The 22,498-nt window shown below is 40.2% G+C and overlaps 1 protein-coding gene across 1 annotated transcript in view; it reads right to left on the bottom strand.

Moving 5' to 3' along the window:
* LOC109057376 (butyrophilin-like protein 3) overlaps positions 1-22,498 on the bottom strand; it is a 36,110-nt gene that overhangs the window by 1,595 nt on the left and 12,017 nt on the right. Inside the window, exons 11-12 of the mRNA XM_042721362.1 lie at positions 22,397-22,438; positions 22,169-22,210 (exon numbers count right to left, since the gene is read on the bottom strand). Of these exons, the coding sequence (XP_042577296.1) occupies positions 22,169-22,210; positions 22,397-22,438 (84 nt within the window). The remainder of the gene's footprint in view (positions 1-22,168; positions 22,211-22,396; positions 22,439-22,498) is intronic.

The raw sequence follows: 22,498 nt of genomic DNA, 5'->3' as shown, positions 1-22,498 counted from the left end.
CAAAGCATGAGACAAGGGATTGTTGTGTGTTTGTTTTCACTGAAACATGGCTAAACGACAACATCCTGGACTCCGCTATTCAGCTGCACGGGTTAACCTGCTCCCTAGCGGACAGAGACACAGCACTGTCTGGTAAAACTCGTGGGGGTGGCTTGTGTGTGTGTGTGTACGTCAACAAAGAGTGGTGTAACAATGCTGTGGTAGTGACAAAACACTGTTCATCGCTGGTGGAGTTTATGTTTGTGAAGTGTCTACCACTATCTGCCAAACTAAGCAAACTAGGGGTGTCCCCGACTAAAGCCTTCTACACACTGCACGGTTTTAGCAATCCTGTAAGATCATTGCTGGTATCACTGTGCGACATGGATGTAATAAACTTGGCTACGACATGCATGTAGACTGTACGAAGACGACAACTATTGACACGTCGGCTACGACGCACATTTCTATATAAGAATAAAACGTCATTAGCATGCGCTAGTGGTAAACAAAAAGAGCATAATGAATCACATTTTGACAGTTGTAGTTTTTATTAGGGGTGGGAGAAAAAAATCGATGCATCTCGATTCTCTCTCCTATGATTCTGGATCGATTCTGAGCTAGTTTTTAACCAGATGCGCGATGACGCTGAGTTTGCTTTAGACACAACCGTACCCTGCTTGCTACCAATTCCCCTCACACATACACCACTCGAACCTTCCGTAAAATACTCTTTCATAAAGTTCAGAAAGACTGAAGCGAATTACAAGGACATTCACGGCTTCATTGCACAGGATACGCTGTGAGAGACGCGCTTTGTTTGATGTTACACTTGAAGTGTGCGGTCTCGCCCGTCTGTATTTTCCTTACAAATGCTCTACGAAGTCATACTTTATGTGGTTTGGAATGCAGTGGACTTATACATTTAAAATATCAACCTCACTAACAGAAGGCTGCTTTCAATTTCAAATGCTGATGCGCGCTCTGCTTGTGAAGACTGCTCGCGCTTGCGGCTGTGCGCGTCTCAAAAATGGTTTTATGATGCAAAATTAATGTAAACACAGCCAGTTATTAGGTTTGCGATCCGTCCCTTAAAATACGGAATCGTCCCGTATTTTAAGGTAAAATGATGCGTATCAAAACAATACAGGACGCGATTTGTCCCGTATTTTACAAAGGCCAACACATATTTGAATTAACAAATAAGTATTTTGCACTGTTTATAATACTAATCGCAATTATAATTAAATAAATTTCATAATAAGTATGAGAAGCTCATTTGCGAGAGATTTTGGCGTCTTTGTTTCCATAGCGACGGAGTCTCCGGAACGCGCGCAGTTAAAGTCCTTTCACAGGGTGCAGCATGCGGTAAACAATCCTGCGCGGTTTAAAACATCTAGGAGCTCACATCTGCCCTTTGAACACAAGACTCTCCAGATGTAGGGCAGAATGGGAAAGTTATCAATGTGTTTGTCCAGTAACTAATGATGGACACGTAGTTTGCAGAGAAGCATTTCAGTTGTTCACGGTGGACTGTCTGACTTAAAGGGACAGTTCACCCAAAAAAGAAAATTTTGTCATCGTTTACATACTCACAAGTTGTTCTAAACCTGTAATAATTTCTTTCTTCTGTTAAACATAGGAGAAGATACTTTAAATAATGTGGGTAACAAAACAGGTTCTGGTCCCCAATGACTCCCCAGTGTTTTATTATTATTATTATTATTATTATTATTGTTATTATTATTATTATTATTATTATTATTTACCTTACCGTTGAAGTTACCACCATCAGCTGTTTAGTTGAGACACATTCTTCAAAGTATCTTCTTTTGTGTTCATCAGAAGAAAGAACTTTATGCAGGTTTAGAACAACCTGGGTAAATTATGACTAATTTCATTTTTGTGTGAACTATATGGGCCGATTACCGGTTTCAAGGTATATCGCGATTTGAAAATGTCCCGGTTTCAAAACCACTAATATTTTCCACTATACCGTTCCTGCGGTATGCGCTGTTTTCCATGTCTCCTCAATGAATGAAAGAGTAGGAATCCCTCAGGCTGAGTACAGTGTAGAGAGTAACACTGACCCCTCCTCCTCCTGTTGGTGCGAGCGAGAGGTCAGTCACGTGTGTGTGTAGGATGGCTGAACTTAAAGCCTGTTATACTTTCCGCATTAGCAATCCGGACGTGTACACGGACAGCGCGGACTTCTTCCATTTATACTTCCGAAAGCATACGCTGATGTTCCGCTCTGCGACAAACATGTGAACAAACAATTGCCCAAAATTATTGCACATCTGGCTGTCTTTATATTCTTTTATTGACGGATTGCACTGGTTCGAGTAGCAATGGGCTTCTTCACACTGCCTGCACATGTGCAATTGTGCTTTTGAAGCCTACTGTCACGTCACTTTCACGTCACTTTATAAAAAATGGGAGGCACGCGGTCGTCCGCTCAGAGCCTCCGCGCACACTCTCTGATGACGATTTTTACGTCATGCACAACCATAGCGGACACCAGCGGACTTGCGGACAAGGAAAGTATAACATAGGCTCACTTCACATTCAGCGTCCCTTTCCGTCTCGCTCAAAGCCGCGTCTGTATGGAATTACATTTGGTTCAATAAAAATGAACGTAACTTTATGGAACTGAACTTAACTTTTTCAGAAACTATCAAAAATATGCCATTACAAAAGAAGAAAAACACAATGAAAATGAAAAAAATGAACTGTTGTATCCTGCGTACTCATATAAGGAAGACGGACAGCGAGGTAGCGTTTAGCCAGAAAGCTTTACTTCATGCGGGCATGATCAAACACAGAGCATAACAGGCTGGCAGACTCTTCTTCAGCTAGCTCTACACATCCCGTTTTAACTACTGCACTGCTATTGCCACCTAGGGGAAAATTCTAATATAACAGCGAAAACCTTCCCCATATACCACATTCTTCCCCCCTTAAGCTTTTACAACATACACTTCTTGAAAACCCCCCCTTTTTTTTAACACTTGTAGTCCTTTAAATAACGGGGCTTGGATACAGGTCTCGACGACCTTCGTACCACGGCAGTCGAAGATTGTGACTGCATTTGAGTACCTGGAGGTTGAATATCCAGCCCTGATGTTTTGGCCTGTTCTAAAACAGGCCTTGCCATACCCTCAGTGTCTGCTTCTGGAACCAAACAGCTTTCCTCCAGACTGGAACTCTCTGGTGCTGCAAAAGCTGCAGCTGGCGATTCAGACAACGGCTGGTTCCATAGTTCCATAGGTTCCATAATCTCTGGTTCTGCCAAATCCTTGTCTTCTGAACTTGCCAATATCTGGTCAACGTGCCTGCGTACAATGTTACCGTCTCTCCTAGCATGACCTTGTAGGAGACAGGACCTGTGATCTTGGCAATGAACCCAGGAATCCACTTAGGTCCATGACTAAAATTCTTCGTGATCACGGCGTCTCCCTCCTGGAAACTCCTCCCTAAACCTTGCTTGTCATGCTGTTTCTTTTGAATGCACTGCTTCTGTTCCACCTTCCTTCTGCGGTCCGGATGAATTAGGTCTAAGGTCGATCTCAACTTCCTGCCTTGTAACATTTCAGCAGGCGACAGCCCAGTAGTGGACTGTGGTGTAATGCGGTAACTAAACAGCACTCTTGACACTTTAGTGATCAGGACTGCGCGCTCAGCACAACCATTGGAGGAAGCATGATAAGGAGCAGAAGTAATGTGTTCGATTCCATTTTTCTGCATAAACTCTCTGAATTCGGCACTCACAAAACATGAGCCGTTATCGGACACAATTGTTTCTGGAATTCCTTGATTGCTAAAACTCTTCCGGAGACACTCAATCGTAATAGCTGAAGTTGAGGTTGTTACAGGATAAACATCCATCCATTTGGAATGAGCGTCCATCAGGATCAAAAACAGGTGTCCCATGAATGGTCCCGCATAATCAATGTGTAACCTTTGCCATGGTTTGCTCGGCCACTCCCAAGGATGAAGTGGTGCGGGAGCTGGCGAATTACGGTGTTCTTGGCATACAACACATCTTTTAACTACAGCTTCGATGTCGGCATCTAACTTGGGCCACCAGAAATAGCTTCGCGCTAATGCCTTCATTCTAGTGATGCCGATGTGACCGTGATGGAGTTGCTGTATCAAGGCATCCCGGCCTGGTGGCGGCACCACTATGCGTGAACCCCACAGTACACACCCATCTTGCACACTCAACTCTGTTTGCCTAACAGCATATGGTTGAAAAGCTGGGTCCCAGTCTTGAGGCGGCCAACCATATTGGACAAGCTGCGCCACTCTGGACAACACAGGATCTCGGCCGGTCCATCTACTCATTGCAGCTGCCGAGACAAGGGTCACATTCTCCATCATCAGCACTCGTTCCTCCTGGCCTCTCTTGACAGCCTGTTGAGGTAGAGGGAGTCGACTCAATGCATCAGCATTACTATGATGTTTCCCCGGCTTGTAAACCATTTCATACTCATACGCTCTCAAGGTTACTGCCCACCTCTGTATACGAGGGGAAGCCATTTGAGGCACAGCCTTCATCTCATTAAAGAGAGACAGTAACGGTTTATGATCAGTGCAAATGACAAACCTTCGTCCATATAAATATTTATGAAACCGCTGAATGCCAAATATCACCGCCAGACCTTCTTTGTCCAGTTGGGAGTAATTCGCTTCAGCTGACGTTAGTGTCCTCGACATAAAACTGATCGGTCTCTCCTGGCCATTGGGCAGGACAGGATCAGATCTTTTTGACTGTCATAATGCACTAACACATCCGATGACTGCATAAGTCGCTTAGACTCCTCAAAAGCGTTCTCTTGCTCTGCCTCCCATTTCCAAGTGGTTCCCTTCCTTAACAGTTCATGTAAAGGTGCCAACAAAGTTGACAGGCGTGGCAGGAACCTATTGTAATAGTTCAGCAGACCCAGGTACGCTCTCAGTTCTGTGACATTGGTTGGTGCTGGTGCTTCTTGTATAGCCCGGACCTTATGTGGCAAAGGATGAAGTCCAGAAGCATCCACTTTATAACCCAGGAACTCTGCTTCCTGCTCCAGGAACACACATGTGTTACGCTTTAGGCGAAGACCAGCTTCCTGCAGCCGTGGAGTGTATTAATGGTGACATATGGCTTGGATGTCTCATCCAGTAATACTTGCTGATACGCATGGCTCAGGTCCAGCTTACTGAACTTTTCACCGCTTGACATCTTCTCAAACAAGTCCTCCAATCTCGGTATTGGATACTGCTCGAGCTTCGACACCTGGTTGACAGTGAGTTTGTAGTCTCCACAAATGCGCACAGAATTATCAGCTTTTAACACCGGCACAATCGGGGCTGCCCACTCTGAGAATTTCACTGGCTCAATAATTCCCTGGTTCATGAGTCTCTCTAACTCCATTTCCACCTTCTTCCTCATCGCATAGGGCATAAATTTTCGCTGGTGGGCCTCTCCAGGTACCTAGTTCCTCCTTGAAAACCTCTTCATGCTGCCTTAGCACATCCTGCAATGTCAATTCTGGCTGCTCCATCTTATTGATATGAACACAGTTCATTCCCAGCTCCTTTATCCAGGCCCGGCCTAACAGATCTGGTCCTGACCCCGCTACAACCACTACTGGTAGCTGTTTAACTTGGCCTTTGTACTTTACGATAACCTCTGCTGCTCCTAGTGTTGGTACTTTTTCCCCCGTGTAGGTTTTCAAAGTCATTGAGCAGTCCTGCAACTCTCGTGCACCCCCTGCAGTCCATAACTTGGCATACTCAGCCTTTGACAAAATCGTCACACTACAACCAGTATCCACTTCAAATTCCACAATGTTCTTATTTATGTTAAGCTCTGCAGTAATGGGGTCTACCTTCGTTAACTTTGGCTCTGTTAGATTATACATCGTAAATACATCTTCATCACTAGTGACATTCTCTGGAAATTCCCTTATGTGATGCGCCCACTGCTTTTTATCATTTCTGAAATTTCCTAAAGACTGCTTGTTTTTTCCTCCCCCCTTAACACTCTGGTCTGCAAAAGGCGAGGACTTGCACACTCTCTTCAAATGTCCCCTTTTCCCACAAGCATGGCACTTTTCATTAATAAAACATAACAATAGACAGTCTCTTGCCAAATGTCCACCCCCACACCTGTAGCAGGTCAACGGGGTTGCCTTCCCTGGTCCTCTCTGATTTAACTCCACATTATGCACTGACATTTGTGATGCAGTTGTACTCACGGTGCCCTCCAATGTTTTCAGTTGCAAATCACACACATCCCTATTTGCTGTCTCCATGGCCAACGGCACTTTCAAAGCTTTTTCAAATGTGAGCTCCGACTCCGCCAACAATCTCCTCTGCATGCGATCATCCGCTATGCCACACACGATCCTGTCGCGTAGCATCTCCTTCAATTTATCGCCGTAGTTGCAATGTTGAGCGAGCTCTCGTAGCACTGCCACATACTCTGTCACCGTTTCATTCGCTGCTCTAGTCCTCGAATTAAACTTGAATCTTTGGACTATTTCACTGGGCTTCGGGTTATAATGTGACTGCAGCAGATCAGTCAAATCCTTATATGACTTTTCCCCAGGCTTGTTCAGGCTCAATAAGTTCCTCATTAAACTGTATGTCCGACTACCCATAGAACTTAACAATATTGCCCTCTTTTTTTCCTCATCCCCAATCCCATTGGCAACGAAAAAATGTCCCAACACTTCGACATATTCCTCCCATGTTTGGGTCTGACTGTCAAAACCAGTAAGTGTTCCTACCATTGCCATAGCCATCTCAACGTCTTGATTAACGTTAGCTTCCTCGTCATCTGACATTCGCCTAGTTCCAGCGTACTTGCACTCTCCAGCTTCCTATTGCGCTTTCTCTTCCGAGCTCACCCGCATCCCATCCTCGTCGCCAAATGTTGTATCCTGCGTACTCATATAAGGAAGACGGACAGCGAGGTAGCGTTTAGCCAAAAAGCTTTACTTCATGCGGGCATGATCAAACACAGAGCATAACAGGCTGGCAGACTCTTCTTCAGCTACCTCTACACATCCCATTTTAACTACTGCACTGCTATTGCCACCTAGGGGAAAATTCTAATATAACAGCGAAAACCTTCCCCATATACCACATGAACTCAGTCACACAAATTTAACAGGCTCTCCAAATATGCTTCATTCTTTGTTAATGTTTTTCAAAGATTCGTTTTCGCTAATCGTGGATTCTGAATGCATTTCCACAGATTTCGCTTACGTTTCGCAGTTTTTCGTTTGGTGTTTTGAAACAAACTTCTCGTCAGGGCGGGCTTAACAGTGATCTACTCTGATTGGATAGTGAGCTTTTGATGGACAGGTGCTCTCTGATCGAGAAGTACAGACGTCACTCAGTGGCGCGCATATTGGAAAGCTCTCGCCGTGATTTGTATTACTAAATATGTAAATAATATTTGGCCTTCGATCGTCTCAGTCTGTAAAGATGAGCTCTTTGTACTTCAAGGCAGCTTGAAGTAAGCTTGTGTTACTGAATGACAATAATAACCCGCAACAAACTGCTGCACACTGTAACATGTGATAAAACTTGAATCGATGTTATTGGTTACTTCAGTAACACAAGCTTACTTCAAGCTGCCTTGAAGGACAAGCGGAGGAGGAAGATGATGCCGCTCCGTGTCTCTCCTGAGAGCTCATCTTTACAGACGATCGAAGGCCAAATAATATTTACACATTTAGTAATACAAGGCACGACATATTGCATACAAATCACCGCGAGAGCTTTTTTTTTCTTTTTCTTTTTTTATTAATGCAGAGAACAAAAACATACAAAAGTATAAACATACATCACATAATATCAACCAAAAAAAAAAAAAAAAACCAATAAAGAATAAAATAGAACTAAAGAAAAAGAGGGCCAAAATCTAAACAAAATTACACAAGGAGATCAAAGGCAGAACAAATTCTAAGAGTCCTTATAGCTTTCTTATTAGTAGATACTGAGATTACATTCAAATAGTTTTCCATTTCTTTTAGGAAAACGGAGAAGACAGGTTTACAGTTGGAGAATTTGCATTTGTGAATGTGAAATTTGTTTAGTAAAAAATTTAATTAATAACAAAACTGAGTTTCGTTTGTGGGGTCAGAGTCATAATACCCAAATATAATGTTTTTCATATGTACTGAGAAGCCTGGCAAAATCTTACTTGACAAACACACCAATATCATCCCAAAGTTTCTGAGTGTAGTGACATGACCAAAATAAGTGTACAGTTTCTTCAAAACTCGAATAAAAAGAGCTTGTAAAATCAATGTCAGATTTAAATCTTTGTATAAACTTCTTTACAGGGTAGAACCTGTGTATGAGCTTAAAATAAATTTCTTTCACTTTGTCTGTGAAAAAGAATTTTTGCGGTAGAGACCAGATTTGATCACCACGAGAGCTTTTTTTTTATCTTTTATTGAGGGTGGTATTGTTTGGTAACGTGTGTGTAAAATTATTATTTTATAATAAATTTTTTATGAAGATATAATATAAGAGACAAAAAAAAAAAAAAAAAACCATACATACTAAATAGAGGTGGAATAATAAGAATATTAAGAGGATTCGGGAAATAGGTCATAATTTTTATACAAAAGTTTTCCATTCTTCTTGTTCTTTACAAGCTTGTGTGATTTAAGAAGCATATTAAATTCCAAAATATAATATTTAAAACATAAGGAAGACTTATTAAATTTGTGCTTGTGTATAAAGAACTTAGCATATAAGATTATAAAATTTAATACAAACTCCAGGGTGCCATCTTGTGGGAAACAAAAGTAACAGATAATATCTTTCAGGGTGAATGAGTGAGTTATATTTTGAGATTGGAGAAAGTGAGTACCCAAATCTTCCCAAAACCTTTTGGTAATTGGACAATTAAAAAATAAATGAGGAATGGTTTCAGTGTCCTGTTTACAAAAGCTGCAGCATGTGTCAATGTCTAGAAACTTAGCAACAAAACAATTTGTAGGGTAAATGTTATGTAAAAGTTTAAAGTGGACCTCTTTGGCTTTATTAGAGATACAGTATTTGTGAGGAATCAACCATGTTTTTTTCCAATTTATTTCACTTATTAAGGAATTCCAATAAAACGTCCCCCTTGGAGCAATGGATTTACTCTTTTGCAAATGTCGGCGAATATGCTTATTGTTAAATTTTTTATCAGACAGTTCTACACCATCCAACATAAGTGGAAAGCTGTCTGATATCTTTGTTTCCATAGCTCAGATGATTTTTAATTAATTGTCTAATTCCGATAGGGATGGCATCAGTGATAGATTTAAAATCTTTAAAAGGTATTGGGAAATCATGAGCTTCCATAAACTGTTCATAAGAGAGCATGGTGCCAGAATCATCAAATAAGCAGAGTACATGGTTAATTCCTCTATCGAACCACTTAGGGAAGAATACTGATTTATTCCTAATAAGAATGCCGCTGTTGCTCCAAAGGAGAGATTTGTGTGGTGAGAAGTTGTGATTGAAGGATAATTTCCAGGCCAAGAGGGACTGTTGATGGAAGTTGGACAGTTTGATAGGTAGTTTATTTGGTAGAAAATTACACTTTAGAAGAAACGAGAGCCCACCCAGCTTATTAAAAATAAAGTTTGGAATAAAGAAAAAAATAGAATCAGGATTTCGAATGCACCTTTTTAACCAATTAATTTTGAAAGTGTTGACCACATCTATAAAATCCAAAATCTCTAGACCTCCCTTTTCTTTAGGGTTAGAGAGAACATTCTTTTTAAGCCTATGAGACTTGTTCTTCCAAATGAAATTGGAAAAAGTCTTGTTGACTTGATTAGCAGTTGAGTCCTTTACAAATAGAGACAAAGAAGGGTAAACAAAGCGAGAAAGGCCTTCTGCCTTGGAGAGTAATACTCTACCTAAGACGGACAAGTCTCTTTGTAGCCAGCAGTTGAATATTAATTTGGTTTTCTGTATCCTATTCGAAAAATTTAAGTTCTGTCTAACTATAATATTTTTACATACATGTATACCTAAATATTTTACATTCTGTTTAACTGGAATGTTATCAATAGCAGAGTCACTACAACAATGAAGTGGCAACAGCTCACACTTGGATCGATTAAGCCTTAAACCAGACGCATAAGAGAATTTCTCCACCAGTTCAAAGACAATGCTCAACTGGTCCTTGTTGTTCAAAAAAATGGTGGTGTCGTCCGCCAGCTGTGAGATCTTTATTTCTTTTCCAAAAATCTTTATTCCTTCAAAATGTGCTTCCTTTACTAAGTGTATAGCTAGTAGTTCGGTTACTAAGATAAATAAAAAGGGAGAAATGTTGCACCCCTGCCTGACCCCCTTCTATTAATCTGAAATCGTGGAGAAGTATTTTGATTAATTATAACAGAACTATTTATATCTTTGTAGAACATGCTGACAATGACGATGAAAGGGCTTCCAAAACCAAATGCCTTGATGGCTTGTATTAAAAAGGGGTGTTCGATTGTGTCGAACGCTTTGTAAAAATCAAGAAACAAAATGAAGGCATCAGAATCAACATTGTCAGCATAGTCAAGCAAGTCTAAAACGAGCCTTATGTTATTGCTAATGTGGCGGTTTTTCATGAAACTCGTTTGAGTTTCTGCAATTATTGAATTTAAATCAGATTTTAATCTATTTGCATATACAGAGGCCAGAATTTTATAATCTATAGTTAATAATGTGATTGGACGCCAATTATCAATTAAGTGAGGGTCTTTACTAGGTTTCGGGATCAAGGAGATGATGCCTTGCTTCATTGTTGTTGTCATTTTCCCTTGATCAATACACTCCCTATACATGTGCATTAAAGGGAGTTGAATAAGGTCCCAGAAATAAATATAGAACTCCGCTCCTAGCCCATCTATCCCGGGAGATTTTCCTTTCTTCATAGCAAACAAAGCATTTTTAACCTCATTTAAAGAGAGAACAGCGTCACAAGATGCTTTATAATCTTCACTAATAATAGGGATACTGTGCTGAATTTTTTCAAAAAAACTTACACTTTCTTCTCTGTTAAAATTAGACTGATATAAATTACCATAAAACGAGCTAACAAATTTAGAAATGTGAGTAAGAGCCTTAGAAAGGGTGCCATCAATGTAGAGCTCAGTTACAGAATTTCTTTTAGCATTCCTTTTTTGTAAAGCAAAAAAATAATTGGTGTTCTTTTCGCCCTCTTCCAGCCACTTAGCCCTTGATCTAATAAATGCCCCCTTTGCCATTTCTGTATATACTTGGTCTATCTGAATTTGGATGGCTTTTAGCTCAATTTCTTCTTCTGGGTTCATGTTTCCTTTTGACATTAATTGAGTTAACTTATTCATCAAGACATGTTCTGACTTGTATTTTTCTTTCTTTATTTCCTCAGATCTTTTTATAGCCAATTGTCTAATTTTATATTTGAAGTACTCCCACTTTTTTCTTATGTCCTTATTAATGTCAATCTCGAAGATCTCTTTCGCTAGAAGCTTAACAGATTCATTAAAGGAGTCGTCACTCAAAAGAGTATTGTTAAACTTCCAATAACCTCTTATGCCCGAATGCGGGTCACTGGAGCCTAGTTTCAAAATAATTAAGTTGTGGTCCGAAAGGGGTGCATAAACATGTTTAACCTTCATTAACAAATTGAAGAGCAGAAGAAGAAACTAAAAATAAATCAATTCTCGACTTCAAAGTCAGACTTCTATTACTCCAGGTGAAATCTTGGATGCCTGGGTTAAAACAACGCCAAGCATCAGTCAAGGATAGGTCTGAGCACAGAGAAGAGATTAAATCGCTTCCTTGGGAGGAGCGAGCCGCTCTAGGTGGGTATCTATCCTCTATTTTGTCAGGACATTCATTGAAATCCCCAGAAAGAATTATAAAGGCATTTACGTATTTTCCCCTCAAATCCATTAGCTTGCCAGTAATGGTTTTGAATAAGTTTTTGTTTTCAAAGTGTGAATTAAATCCATATACATTGCAAACTATGAAAACTGTATTGTCCTGCTTAACTATTATTGTTATCCATCTACCGTCACTAGAGGGCACAACTTCCAAAATATCCCCTTTGAAACCATGCACAAGGATTGAGACACCAGCAGAATGATTAGAAACCATGACTAAAGTGAACAACATTACCCCATTGAGCTTTCCAGAACCTTGTATCAGAGTCACAAGAGTGCGTTTCCTGTAATAAAATCAAGTCAGCTTCAGACCTTTTACAGAATAAAAATAATGATTTCCTTTTTGTTAAGTGGTCCCGAATACCTCTCACATTTAAAGACAAGACGTTAAAACGTTTAAACAAAAAGTCCATAAAGGAACAGAAATTACCTGAAAGTGCTATTGAACGCAAAAAGTATGCAAAGACCTTACTAGAAGGTGATGATAACCTGCCTTAAAATAGCAACCCTGTTGTACAAGAAGCCGTCAACTTAGAATCAAGAACGTTCGAGACGGCTGCACTTATAGTAAATGAAACTAACATGATCTCATTTAAAGCCCAACAAGGAGATCATATATAGTTGTATGAAGAGAGAAAAAAAAAAAAAAAAAAAGTAAAATCTGTTAAGGTAGTACTAGTATTAAGTGCTCAACCATCTCAGTCTGTAACGGGCGCTGGCAGAGTGTTCATGCCTACCTATGGCTTTGGTAAAAGAAGATGCTCAGCCAACGAGGCTATTCCGGACAGTCAATAACTTTTCCATTGATGACAGCCGAAGCACCTCGGAAAGAAGCCTTTTTTCCCTTCATCACGCGCCTTCTTGATCAAAGGCCAAGAGCTTCTCCCGAGCCACTCTGTCCTCCGGAGAAAGAGCTTCGGTAATCCTGAGACGATTCTCTTGCAAATACTGAGAGTTTTTAGCTTCTTTCCAGACGCGATGGACGATGTCAATGCCTTGTTTCAAGTCTTCACGAAGCTTTGGTGCCATTTTCCCAAGGATGTCGATTATCTTGCCTCTGATGTCTTCATCTCTTGACTCCCTTACGCCGTGCATCTTAAGCAACCACCTTCTACTGTAGCGTTGACACTTCAGCAACAGCTTCTCCTTGTTTTGCCTTGTGGTGTATGGAACATCCTGACAGCTGTTTGACAGTGTTCAGCTCCTCAACACGTTTGGAAGTAGCTTCAGTAGTTATGCCTTCCATAGACTCCCGGATTGTTTTCATCCTGCTTGCGGGTCAGGCTCTATCGCCTCCATGAGTTCAGCATTCGCGCGTCTCCCAGTTTCTGCGCCCCTGATTGAGATATGCAACGAGTTTCCCCTTTTCCTTGGCAGGCTTCTCTGTGTCTCCACCGCAACAGGGAAAATAAACCGGTGTCTGACAATGGCTCTGGGGTTGTTCATCCGCAGCATTTTCGTCTTCCACTCAAGGATTCTGGGCTACCGACTCTTGAGACGGTTAGCTTCCATGTTTTAGCGGTCACATGTAGAGAATCGTTGACTCTTTCAGTGTTTACCTCGTTTTTCTTTTGTAGACTTGGGCATTCGTGGAAGCCTACAATTACTAAACGTCTTGACTATAATGTTCTTTTTTTTCTTTTTTTTTTCCCTCTTCCCTTCCCTTCTCTTGGTTTAAGGTTTTGTCTGCATCAAATTATTAAAAAAGGCCCAGTAATATCATAAACCCTCATTCGAAAAAATTGCTTCGCAGAGCGGACAATCACATTTCCTCCTACAACGCTGCCATCTTGGGAGCCTAAATCAAGGATATGTTCTTGTCGACACATATCCAGTTGACATGTTATTATATGTAAAAGCTGCCATAATGATGCGAACATTCGCATTCATCACAGAAATCCATTACCTTTTAAAAGATATTCAAATGCAAACATTTATTGTAATAACGTTTCACAATATTACTGTAATTTTGAATCAAATAAATCAGCCTTGTGAGCAGAATCTACTTGTTTAAATCATTCAACCAGTTTCCTCATCAAAAGACATCCGAAGCGCTTCACAGTGTCTTAGCGGCCATGAGAGCATTGTTCCCAAAGTGCCAGGAATGTTAAGTACCTGGACTAAAATTTGCTTCTTGTAATAATGTCGAAATATAGGGACAGCTACTTGTTTGATGATGGCTGTGGCAAAGTCCATTTGCTGTACATTAGAACTCCATGCAGCATTTCTCAATGTGCTGAATGTAGCAACACACCGCATCTGCTTTGTATTATGATTCCAGGCCACCGAAGGACTCCAGCAGCATTTGTGAACTCCTTGTCTGAGGTCCTGAACCTCTGGAGTATGCTCATGACCAAATAGCAAAAATGCCATGGCTGAAAACTTATGTGTCACCAGGAATCTGCCTTACAACTAAAGCAAATGAATAGCATCTGTTTCCACACGCCAAAGCTGCACTGTGTTTTTGTGGCGGTTGTCCTATAAGAGTATCTGCCATTTTCTAAGCAGCAAATTCTTGCAGTATTCAGAACTTAAACAAGGCAATTTTGGGATATCAGTTAAAAAATAGTCTACCCGTCATTTTTTTTCCACGTTTTGTTCTGTGCGGCCTTTTTTCCACATCAATCTACACTCCTACACCATAATTGAAAAGCAAAACTAATTGTCCCAACTTCGTAAATTATTAAATAAATAAACCTGAATACGTACTTGCATAATTATTCATACCCTTAAAAAGGTCTATAGGTGATTGTCTTCAGAAAATTTTTTTTGTTATGTTGGTTAAAAAGTCTTTTTCACATTCCGATAGCCATCAAGTTAAGTGATCTAAATGTATTTTCTGTATTTTATATATTCTTGGAATGCGCAGGAACCATACAAATGTTCCACCTCAGTCCAAGCATTTTAATTCGTTCCTACCTGCTTGTCAGCATATGTATCTGCTTCCTCTGCGCAGCGGGTTCACGCAGACAGGATCGCATCAACGGTTCACGCACGCTGTGTTGACAAGCAGAATGTGCAGCAACATCAACAAACCCGATTCTACTTCGCTGGTAGTGTAATACTTTTAAAGTTTTCTTCACCGGCTGCGTATATCGCAATCATATTTTGCTTGTCTCCGCTTAAGTAACACTTGTTTTTCAAATCAATATGAATCCCTACACGTGTTCATTTTCTCCCTAATCCTGTGAGCAGGGGAAATCCGTTAAGGTTAGCTGCGTTTGCCTGGCAGGTTTTTGACCCCTTAAGTCACAACTTCAAACCACCACCTTTGTTGCTTCCAGGCAAGTCACGCCAACTGCCAGAGGGCACATTGTAAAGACAAAAATTTTAATCTGTTGTATTATTTTTATTAATTATATTAATGAGTAATTTGTTGCACTTTTTTTTTTAGCCACTTTGCATAAACTAAACCTGCAAGTCCGAGGTGCTGCCATTTTTTGTTCACGCTATGTGAGTCAGAGCCTTGGAGTACACTATCTATACAGTTCACGGTTGGAGTCATGGGTTTGACTGCCGGTCCAGTGCCCTTTCTCGGTAGAAGTTGAAAAAGAACATGGTTTACAGGTTCTGATTACTTAAAAAATAATTCACGGATTTGCGCTGCGCAACGTCTCACACACATACGAAACTTGTGACTAGAGAAAAGTGTGACATTTTCCCATTTGTAAATAATAACGATTTAAATAGGGGTACGAGCTGGAATTGGGTACCTGCTGATGTAACCTATTGTATAATGTTTTATGTATTGTCTTTGGTATTTCTGGTCTGTGTTTGCATTCACGCGCTCAGTGGGACATGGCTTTGAATGGCGATTTGCCGGGATGTGGGATGTTCGCTTTCAGATGACTTTTAGGCTAATTTAGCATTTTCCTAGCTCTCCTACTTACACCTTTAACTAAATCTTTTAGCTGCAGCCAACCTTACAGACTCAAGCCTTTTTTGTGAAGACTCCTGACCTGAATATATCTACAGGCCCAAATTCAGTTATAACCATAGCACCACCTGCTGGCACAGGAAGTGACTGTTTTACGCTGTACGAACTACTCCTAGAATTTCTGACCTTTAATTTTTTTTGGTCAGTCTTATCTAAAGAGGCCTTTGCGATGTTAAATTGTGAACATCTTGAGTTGTCATAAAGGGTTTCCATGGCGCCGTGAAAAAAAAAAGTTTGATGTCTCGCCATGGAAATAGAAGTGGTGTAACTCAGGCATAAGATGTCCGATCTTCCCTAAACTTCACATGTTGATAAGAGTCCGGGCCTAACACATTGTCCAATATTCCCATAATCATAGCGCCACCTGCTGGCAACAAGCAATGGCCGGTTTACACTAACTTAACATGCAATGTCCATGTGCCCCCACACTACGTCAAATATGGGGAAGAGTCATGGCTGAAGACATCTAAAGGCAATGTCCAGTTATAATCATAGCGCCTACCTGTTGCATAGGACACTCATAGCTTTATGCTACTCACCATTCCATGTTCCAATCTGACACTAAATTTTCATATGCTTGATTAAAAGTGCTGGACAGAAGAACTCTACAGGACAAATCCAGTTTATAGTCATAGCGCCACCAGCTGGCGAGCAGGAAGATTGGGCAATATAAATGACTTGACCTATTTCTCTTATATTTACGGCACATTAAACCCATATTTCTGGCGTTCGCAGATGTTTTAACTAAAGCCACCCACTGGCGTGAGCCCGGGTCGAGGCCCGTTCATCGCTGCTTGCACGCTTAATTCTTCTTCTTCTTCTTTCTCCAAATGAATCGCATTTTTTGAGGGCCTAAACATGCTCGTGTCCCGAAAAAACCAGAACACGCAGGCCAGACCTTGAAATAGAAAATGCATTTCTGGATATAGGTTTCGGCAAAGATGTGCGCAAAATGGTTCCATTAGCGCCACTCATCAGAAAAAAAATCTAACAGCCCTCGAGCTGTAAGTCACGCACATGCACCAAAAAATTGGCACACATATGTAAGCATCAGTACGCTACAAAAAAGACTCTTGAGTAATATCCGAAAACCCAACAGGAAGTCGTTATTTTTAATTTTATGAGCAAATTTGCATCAGTTTTGTCATTTGCATGCCTTGTATTTAACGAACTCCTCCCTAGAGATTTATTCAGATCAACCCAAATTGTAGTCCTGAACACATCACATGCCTGTATTTGAATTATAGTCATAGCGCCACCTGAACGCAACAGGAAGTGGCATGTTTAACACTCTTATGGACTCCTTGCAAAATAATAAAAAGCATCAACATGTGTTAAATAGGCTGGCAAAATTCTAGAAGCATGTTTAAACATGCTAGCAACACTTAGCTCAGTGTTAAAGCATGCTATTAATGCAGTGAAGTAGAACATTATTGTAACTCGTGCATACTACAGTATGTCCAATCTGCCTGAAGCTTCACAAGTTTGATTAGAGTCCTGGCCTGAAGATATCTACATGCTCATATTTGGTTATAGTTATAGTGCCACCTACTGACAACAGGAAGTGACATGTTTTAATACTTTTATGCACTATTAGCAACACCGTAAAATATGCCATTGTGTGCTAATCATGCTAGAAATATTCTCAAACATGGTAGCAAAACTTACTATGTGCTAAAGGATGCTATTCTTACTATGAAACAGGAAGTTATTGTAAGTCTTGCATACAATGCCCATTCTACCCCAAACTTCACACGTTTTATAAGAGTCCTGGCCTGAACTCATCTTTAGGCCAATATTTATTTATAGTCTTAGTGCCACCTGCTGGCAACAGGAAATAACTTCTTTTACACTAACTTAAACATGCAATGTCTGATCTGCCCAAAACTTTGCATGTTTGGTAAAAGTCCTGGTCTGAAGACATTTACATGCCGATATTCAGTTATGATCATAGCGCCACCTGTTGGCAGCAGGAAATGTGGCACAAATATTTACCATTTTAAACACATATGGTCCAACGTTCGCTGATCTCCTATGGCCACCGGGTGGTGGTGAGCCCGGGTGCGAGGGCCCTTTCATCGCTGCTTGCAGCTTTAATTTTCTTCTTGGAGCTTTGTATTGGCAACTTTCATTTTCTCCAGTGTTTGCTTGTGTTGTTGAACATCCAGTGACAGCTGTTTGACAGTTGTCAGCTCCTCAACACGTTTGGAAGTAGGTTCAGTAGTTATGCCTATAGCAGAGACTCTCCGGAGTGTTTCATCCTGCTTGCTGGTCATGGCTCGTATCGCCTCCATGAGTTCAGCATTAGCCGTCTCCCAGTTTCGCCCACCTGATTGAGATTCACGATTCCTTTTCTTGGCAGGCTTCTCTGGTGTCTCCACCGCCAAAATGGTAAATAAACCGGTGTCTGACATTGGCTCCGGGGTGGTTTCATACCAGCACATTTCGTCTCCACTCAAAGGATTCTGGGCTACCAACTCTTGAGACTGGTTATCTTCCATGTTTAGCGGCACGTGTAGAGAAATCGTTGAACTTTCAGTGTTCCTCTTTTTCTTTTTAGACTTGGGCATTCGTGGTAGCCTACAATTACTACTGTGCGCGCCACTGAGTGACGTCTGTACTTCTAGATCAGAGAGCACCTGTCCATCAAAAGCTCACTATCCAATCAGAGTAGATCACTGTTAAGCCCGCCCCCACGAGAAGTTTGTGTCAAAACCGAGCGGCAACCTCCCGCTCTCTAACGTGAAGCCAATAAGGAAGTGACTAAAACTGCAATTCATCAACTGGCCGCTTGAGGCTGGCTGCAAAAGGGAGTCAGTCCCATAGACTCCCCATGTTAAATTGCCCAACTTTACATCAGAAAAAAAAAACATGTTTACAGCCTGGTGCAAAAAATGATTTTGGTCTATATAGCTAATTTTGCCCTTCATGACAACTATGAGTTGGTTTATTTTTTTTATTTTTCATTTGTTTAAATTTTTTTGAGGTTTGGGGTTCTGCATAATTAAGGGCGTGGTCACGTGAGTGACAGGTGGATTGCCGCTGCTGACAATGCCGGCGCGCTAGGTGGGCGTGGCTTCAGCAACCAGACCCCGCCTTTTTGCCCATTTTCGATTATCCGGGAGAGTTGCGCGGTGACGCGCTGCCAAGATGGCGACGGCCCGCACTGCACACTTTGAGCTTTAGGTGGGCGTTGTTTAGGAGTCTATGTGTTGCGTTTTTGAGGTTGGGTTGGTTTTTTTTTACAGTTTATGTTGTGTAAAAACAAAAGAAGAAATGCTGCGAAACGTAGGGCGAAATCTGTGGCAATGCATTCAGAATCCACGATTAGCGAAAACGAATCTTTGAAAAACTTGTGGAATGAAGCATATTTGAAGAGCCTGTTAAATTTGTGGGAGTTCATTTTTTTTTTATTTTCATTGTGTTTTTCTTCTTTTGTAATGGCATATTTTTGATAGTTTCTGAAAAAGTTACGTTCAGTTTTATTGAAGCAAATGTAATTCCATACGTCTGCACAGCTTTCAAAAGTATACTCAACCGCAGATGAGCGCGGATGGATGATCTCACTTGCGCAGTACCACGGGGTGCGGGGCTGTCCGCGAGCCCTCTTGATGATGAAAATAACGCAATGCCGACGGTGCGCGGACGGTCGAAATATACTTTGGCCTTTACGCGATCGACAACCGCCCGTTTTTTGCCTTATTGCAACTCTCTGTTCTGCACTTCCACAAACTGCGTTGCAATGCAATTATTTTCCAAAATGTCATTTATGTGAAAATATGAAGTCTGTTAACGCCCGTTAACACAGACCGGAGACGCTGAAGACGGACGCACAGAGAAAATACTGTAGCAGGCAGATCACTCACTGTACATGATGCATGAACTATATTATATTGGAAGAAAATCCTCAATATTGATTTGGGGGTTTATATGAATGCGTTTCTGAGGGGAGCTGACTGTCTTCTGAAAACTTTGTGTTATAATTTCACAAAGCTTGTCAGAACATTCTGTTTTTGCTTCAAATTGGGTTATTATTAAATCAAATTATGTGTATGATTATTATATAACTTAATGATATGAAATTATATAAATTACATGTATATGAATGATGTAATTACAATTAAATAACTGTAATTACAGATTTAGGTTAAATAAAGATGTCAGTCCTTATTTTTTTTCTTTTTAGGAAACAAATCAAAGAACAAAAAATAATTATACTGTTTCTAATATTCTGTATGTTGCTCAAAAACAAAATATATTGTGTTCAGTGGGAATTTTTTTTTTTTTTTACCCAGTCATTTAAAAATAACACATTTCAGAGCTGTAACAACAATACCGTGAAACTGTGATATATATGTGAACCATAACATAAAGTGACAGACACATCCATGCTTCTAAAGGTATAGGCCTATTGTTGGGACACTGCACAAATTGTGAATAAAAACAGAATGCAATGATGTGGAAGTTTACAACATAGATGACATATCAAATGTTTAAACTGAGAAAATGTATCATTTTAATGGAAAAATAAGGTGATTTTAAATTTCATGGCATCAGCACATCTCAAAAAAGTTGGGACAAGGCCATGTTTACCACTGTGTGGCATCCCCTCTTCTTTTTATAACAGTTTGCAAACGTCTGGGGAATGAGGAGACAAGTTGCTCAAGTTTAGGAATAGGAATGTTGTCCCATTCTTGTCTAATACAGGCTTCTAGTTGCTCAACTGTCTTAGGTCTTCTTTGTCGCATCTTCCTCTTTATGATGCGCCAAATGTTTTCTATGGGTGAAAGATCTGGACTGCAGGCTGGCCATTTCAGTACCCGGATCCTTCTTCTACGCAGCCACGATATTGTAATTGATGCAGTATGTGGTCTGGCATTGTCATGTTGGAAAATGCAAGGTCTTCCCTGACAGAGACGATGTCTGGATGGGAGCATATGTTGTTTTAGAACTTGGATATACCTTTCAGCATTGATGGTGCCTTTCCAGATGTGTAAGCTGCCCATGCCACACGCACTCATGCAACTCATGCAACTGATAACAACTTGGGTTGTCCTTGTCCTCTTTAGTCCGGATGACATGGCGTCCCAGTTTTCCAAAAAGAACTTCAAATTTTGATTCGTCTGACCACAGAAGAGTTTTCCACTTTGACACAGTCCATTTTAAATGAGCCTTGGCCCAGAGAAAACACCTGCGCTTCTGGATCATGTTTAGATATGGCTTCTTTTTTGACCTATAGAGTTTTAGCCAGCAACGGCGAATGGCACAGTGGACTGTGTTCACCGACAATGTTTTCTGGAAGTATTCCTGAGCCCATGTTGTGATTTCCATTACAGTAGCATTACTGTATGTGATGCAGAGCCGTCTAAGGGCCCGAAGATCACGGGCATCCAGTATGGTTTTCCGGCCTTGACCCTTATGCTCAGAGATTGTTCCAGATTCGCTGAATCTTTGGATGATATTATGCACTGTAGATGATGATAACTTCAAACTCTTTGCAATTTTTTTCTGAGAAACTCCTTTCTGATATTGCTCCACTATTTTTCGCCGCAGCATTGGGGGAATTGGTGATCCTCTGCCTATCTTGACTTCTGAGAGACATTGCCACTCTGAGAGGCTCTTTTTATACCCAATCATGTTGCCAATTGACCTAATAAGTTGCAAATTGGTCCTCCAGCTGTTCCTTATATGTACATTTAATTTTTCCGGCCTCTTATTGCTACCTGTCCCAATTTTTTTGGAATGTGTAGCTCTCATGAAATCCAAAATGAGCAAATATTTGGCATGACATTTCAAAATGTCTCACTTTCAACATTTTATATGGTATCTATATTATATTGTGAATAAAATATAAGTTTATGAGATTTGTATTGAAGACTGGAGTAATGATGCTGATTCAGCTTTGATCACAGAAATAAATTACATTTTAAAATACATTCCAATAGAAAACAGTTATTTTAAATAGTAAAAATATTTCACAGTATTACTGCTTTTGCTGTACTTTGAATCAAATAAATGCAGCTAAATTTTTAAAAACATTAAAAATCTTGCTGTTCAAAAACTGTTGACTGGTAGGCTATATAGATTACAGAAATGTTATATTCTAATGTTATATATATATATATATATATATATATATATATATAATTTCTGGCCCCCTCACTTCTGAAAAGATAGCTACGCCCCTGCCTGTATTTTTGTAGCACCGTGGTCCTGTGAGGCACGACATTTCGTTCCACTGTATGTCCACACATAGCGGAATGACAATAAAGCTCACCTTGACTTGACTTGACTTGAAACAATAACCTAATGAAGATAAATTCACCTTGTTGAATTCTGTCCTTCTCCTTCTGTAGTTCATCACGTTCTGAAGAAAATTCAGAATAAAGTCAAGAGAAAATATTAAATAGATAACATATAGTAACTGAATTTAATTTTACATTTTATAAACATGCATCTATTAAGGGGGTGGAATAATAACTACAAATATAAAAAAAGAACAAAAAATGTTTAAATTGATAGTGAAATAATAACCTAATAAAGATAAATTCACCTTGTTGAATTCTGTCCTTCTCCTTCTGTAGTTCATCACGTTCTGAAGAAAATTCAGAATAAAGTCAAGAGAAAATATTAAATAGATAACATATAGTAACTG

The sequence above is a fragment of the Cyprinus carpio genome, chromosome B3 (genome assembly GCF_018340385.1).
Source record: "Cyprinus carpio isolate SPL01 chromosome B3, ASM1834038v1, whole genome shotgun sequence".
Taxonomy (NCBI): Eukaryota; Metazoa; Chordata; class Actinopteri; order Cypriniformes; family Cyprinidae; genus Cyprinus; species Cyprinus carpio.
This window is presented reverse-complemented; position numbering and strand designations above follow the sequence as displayed.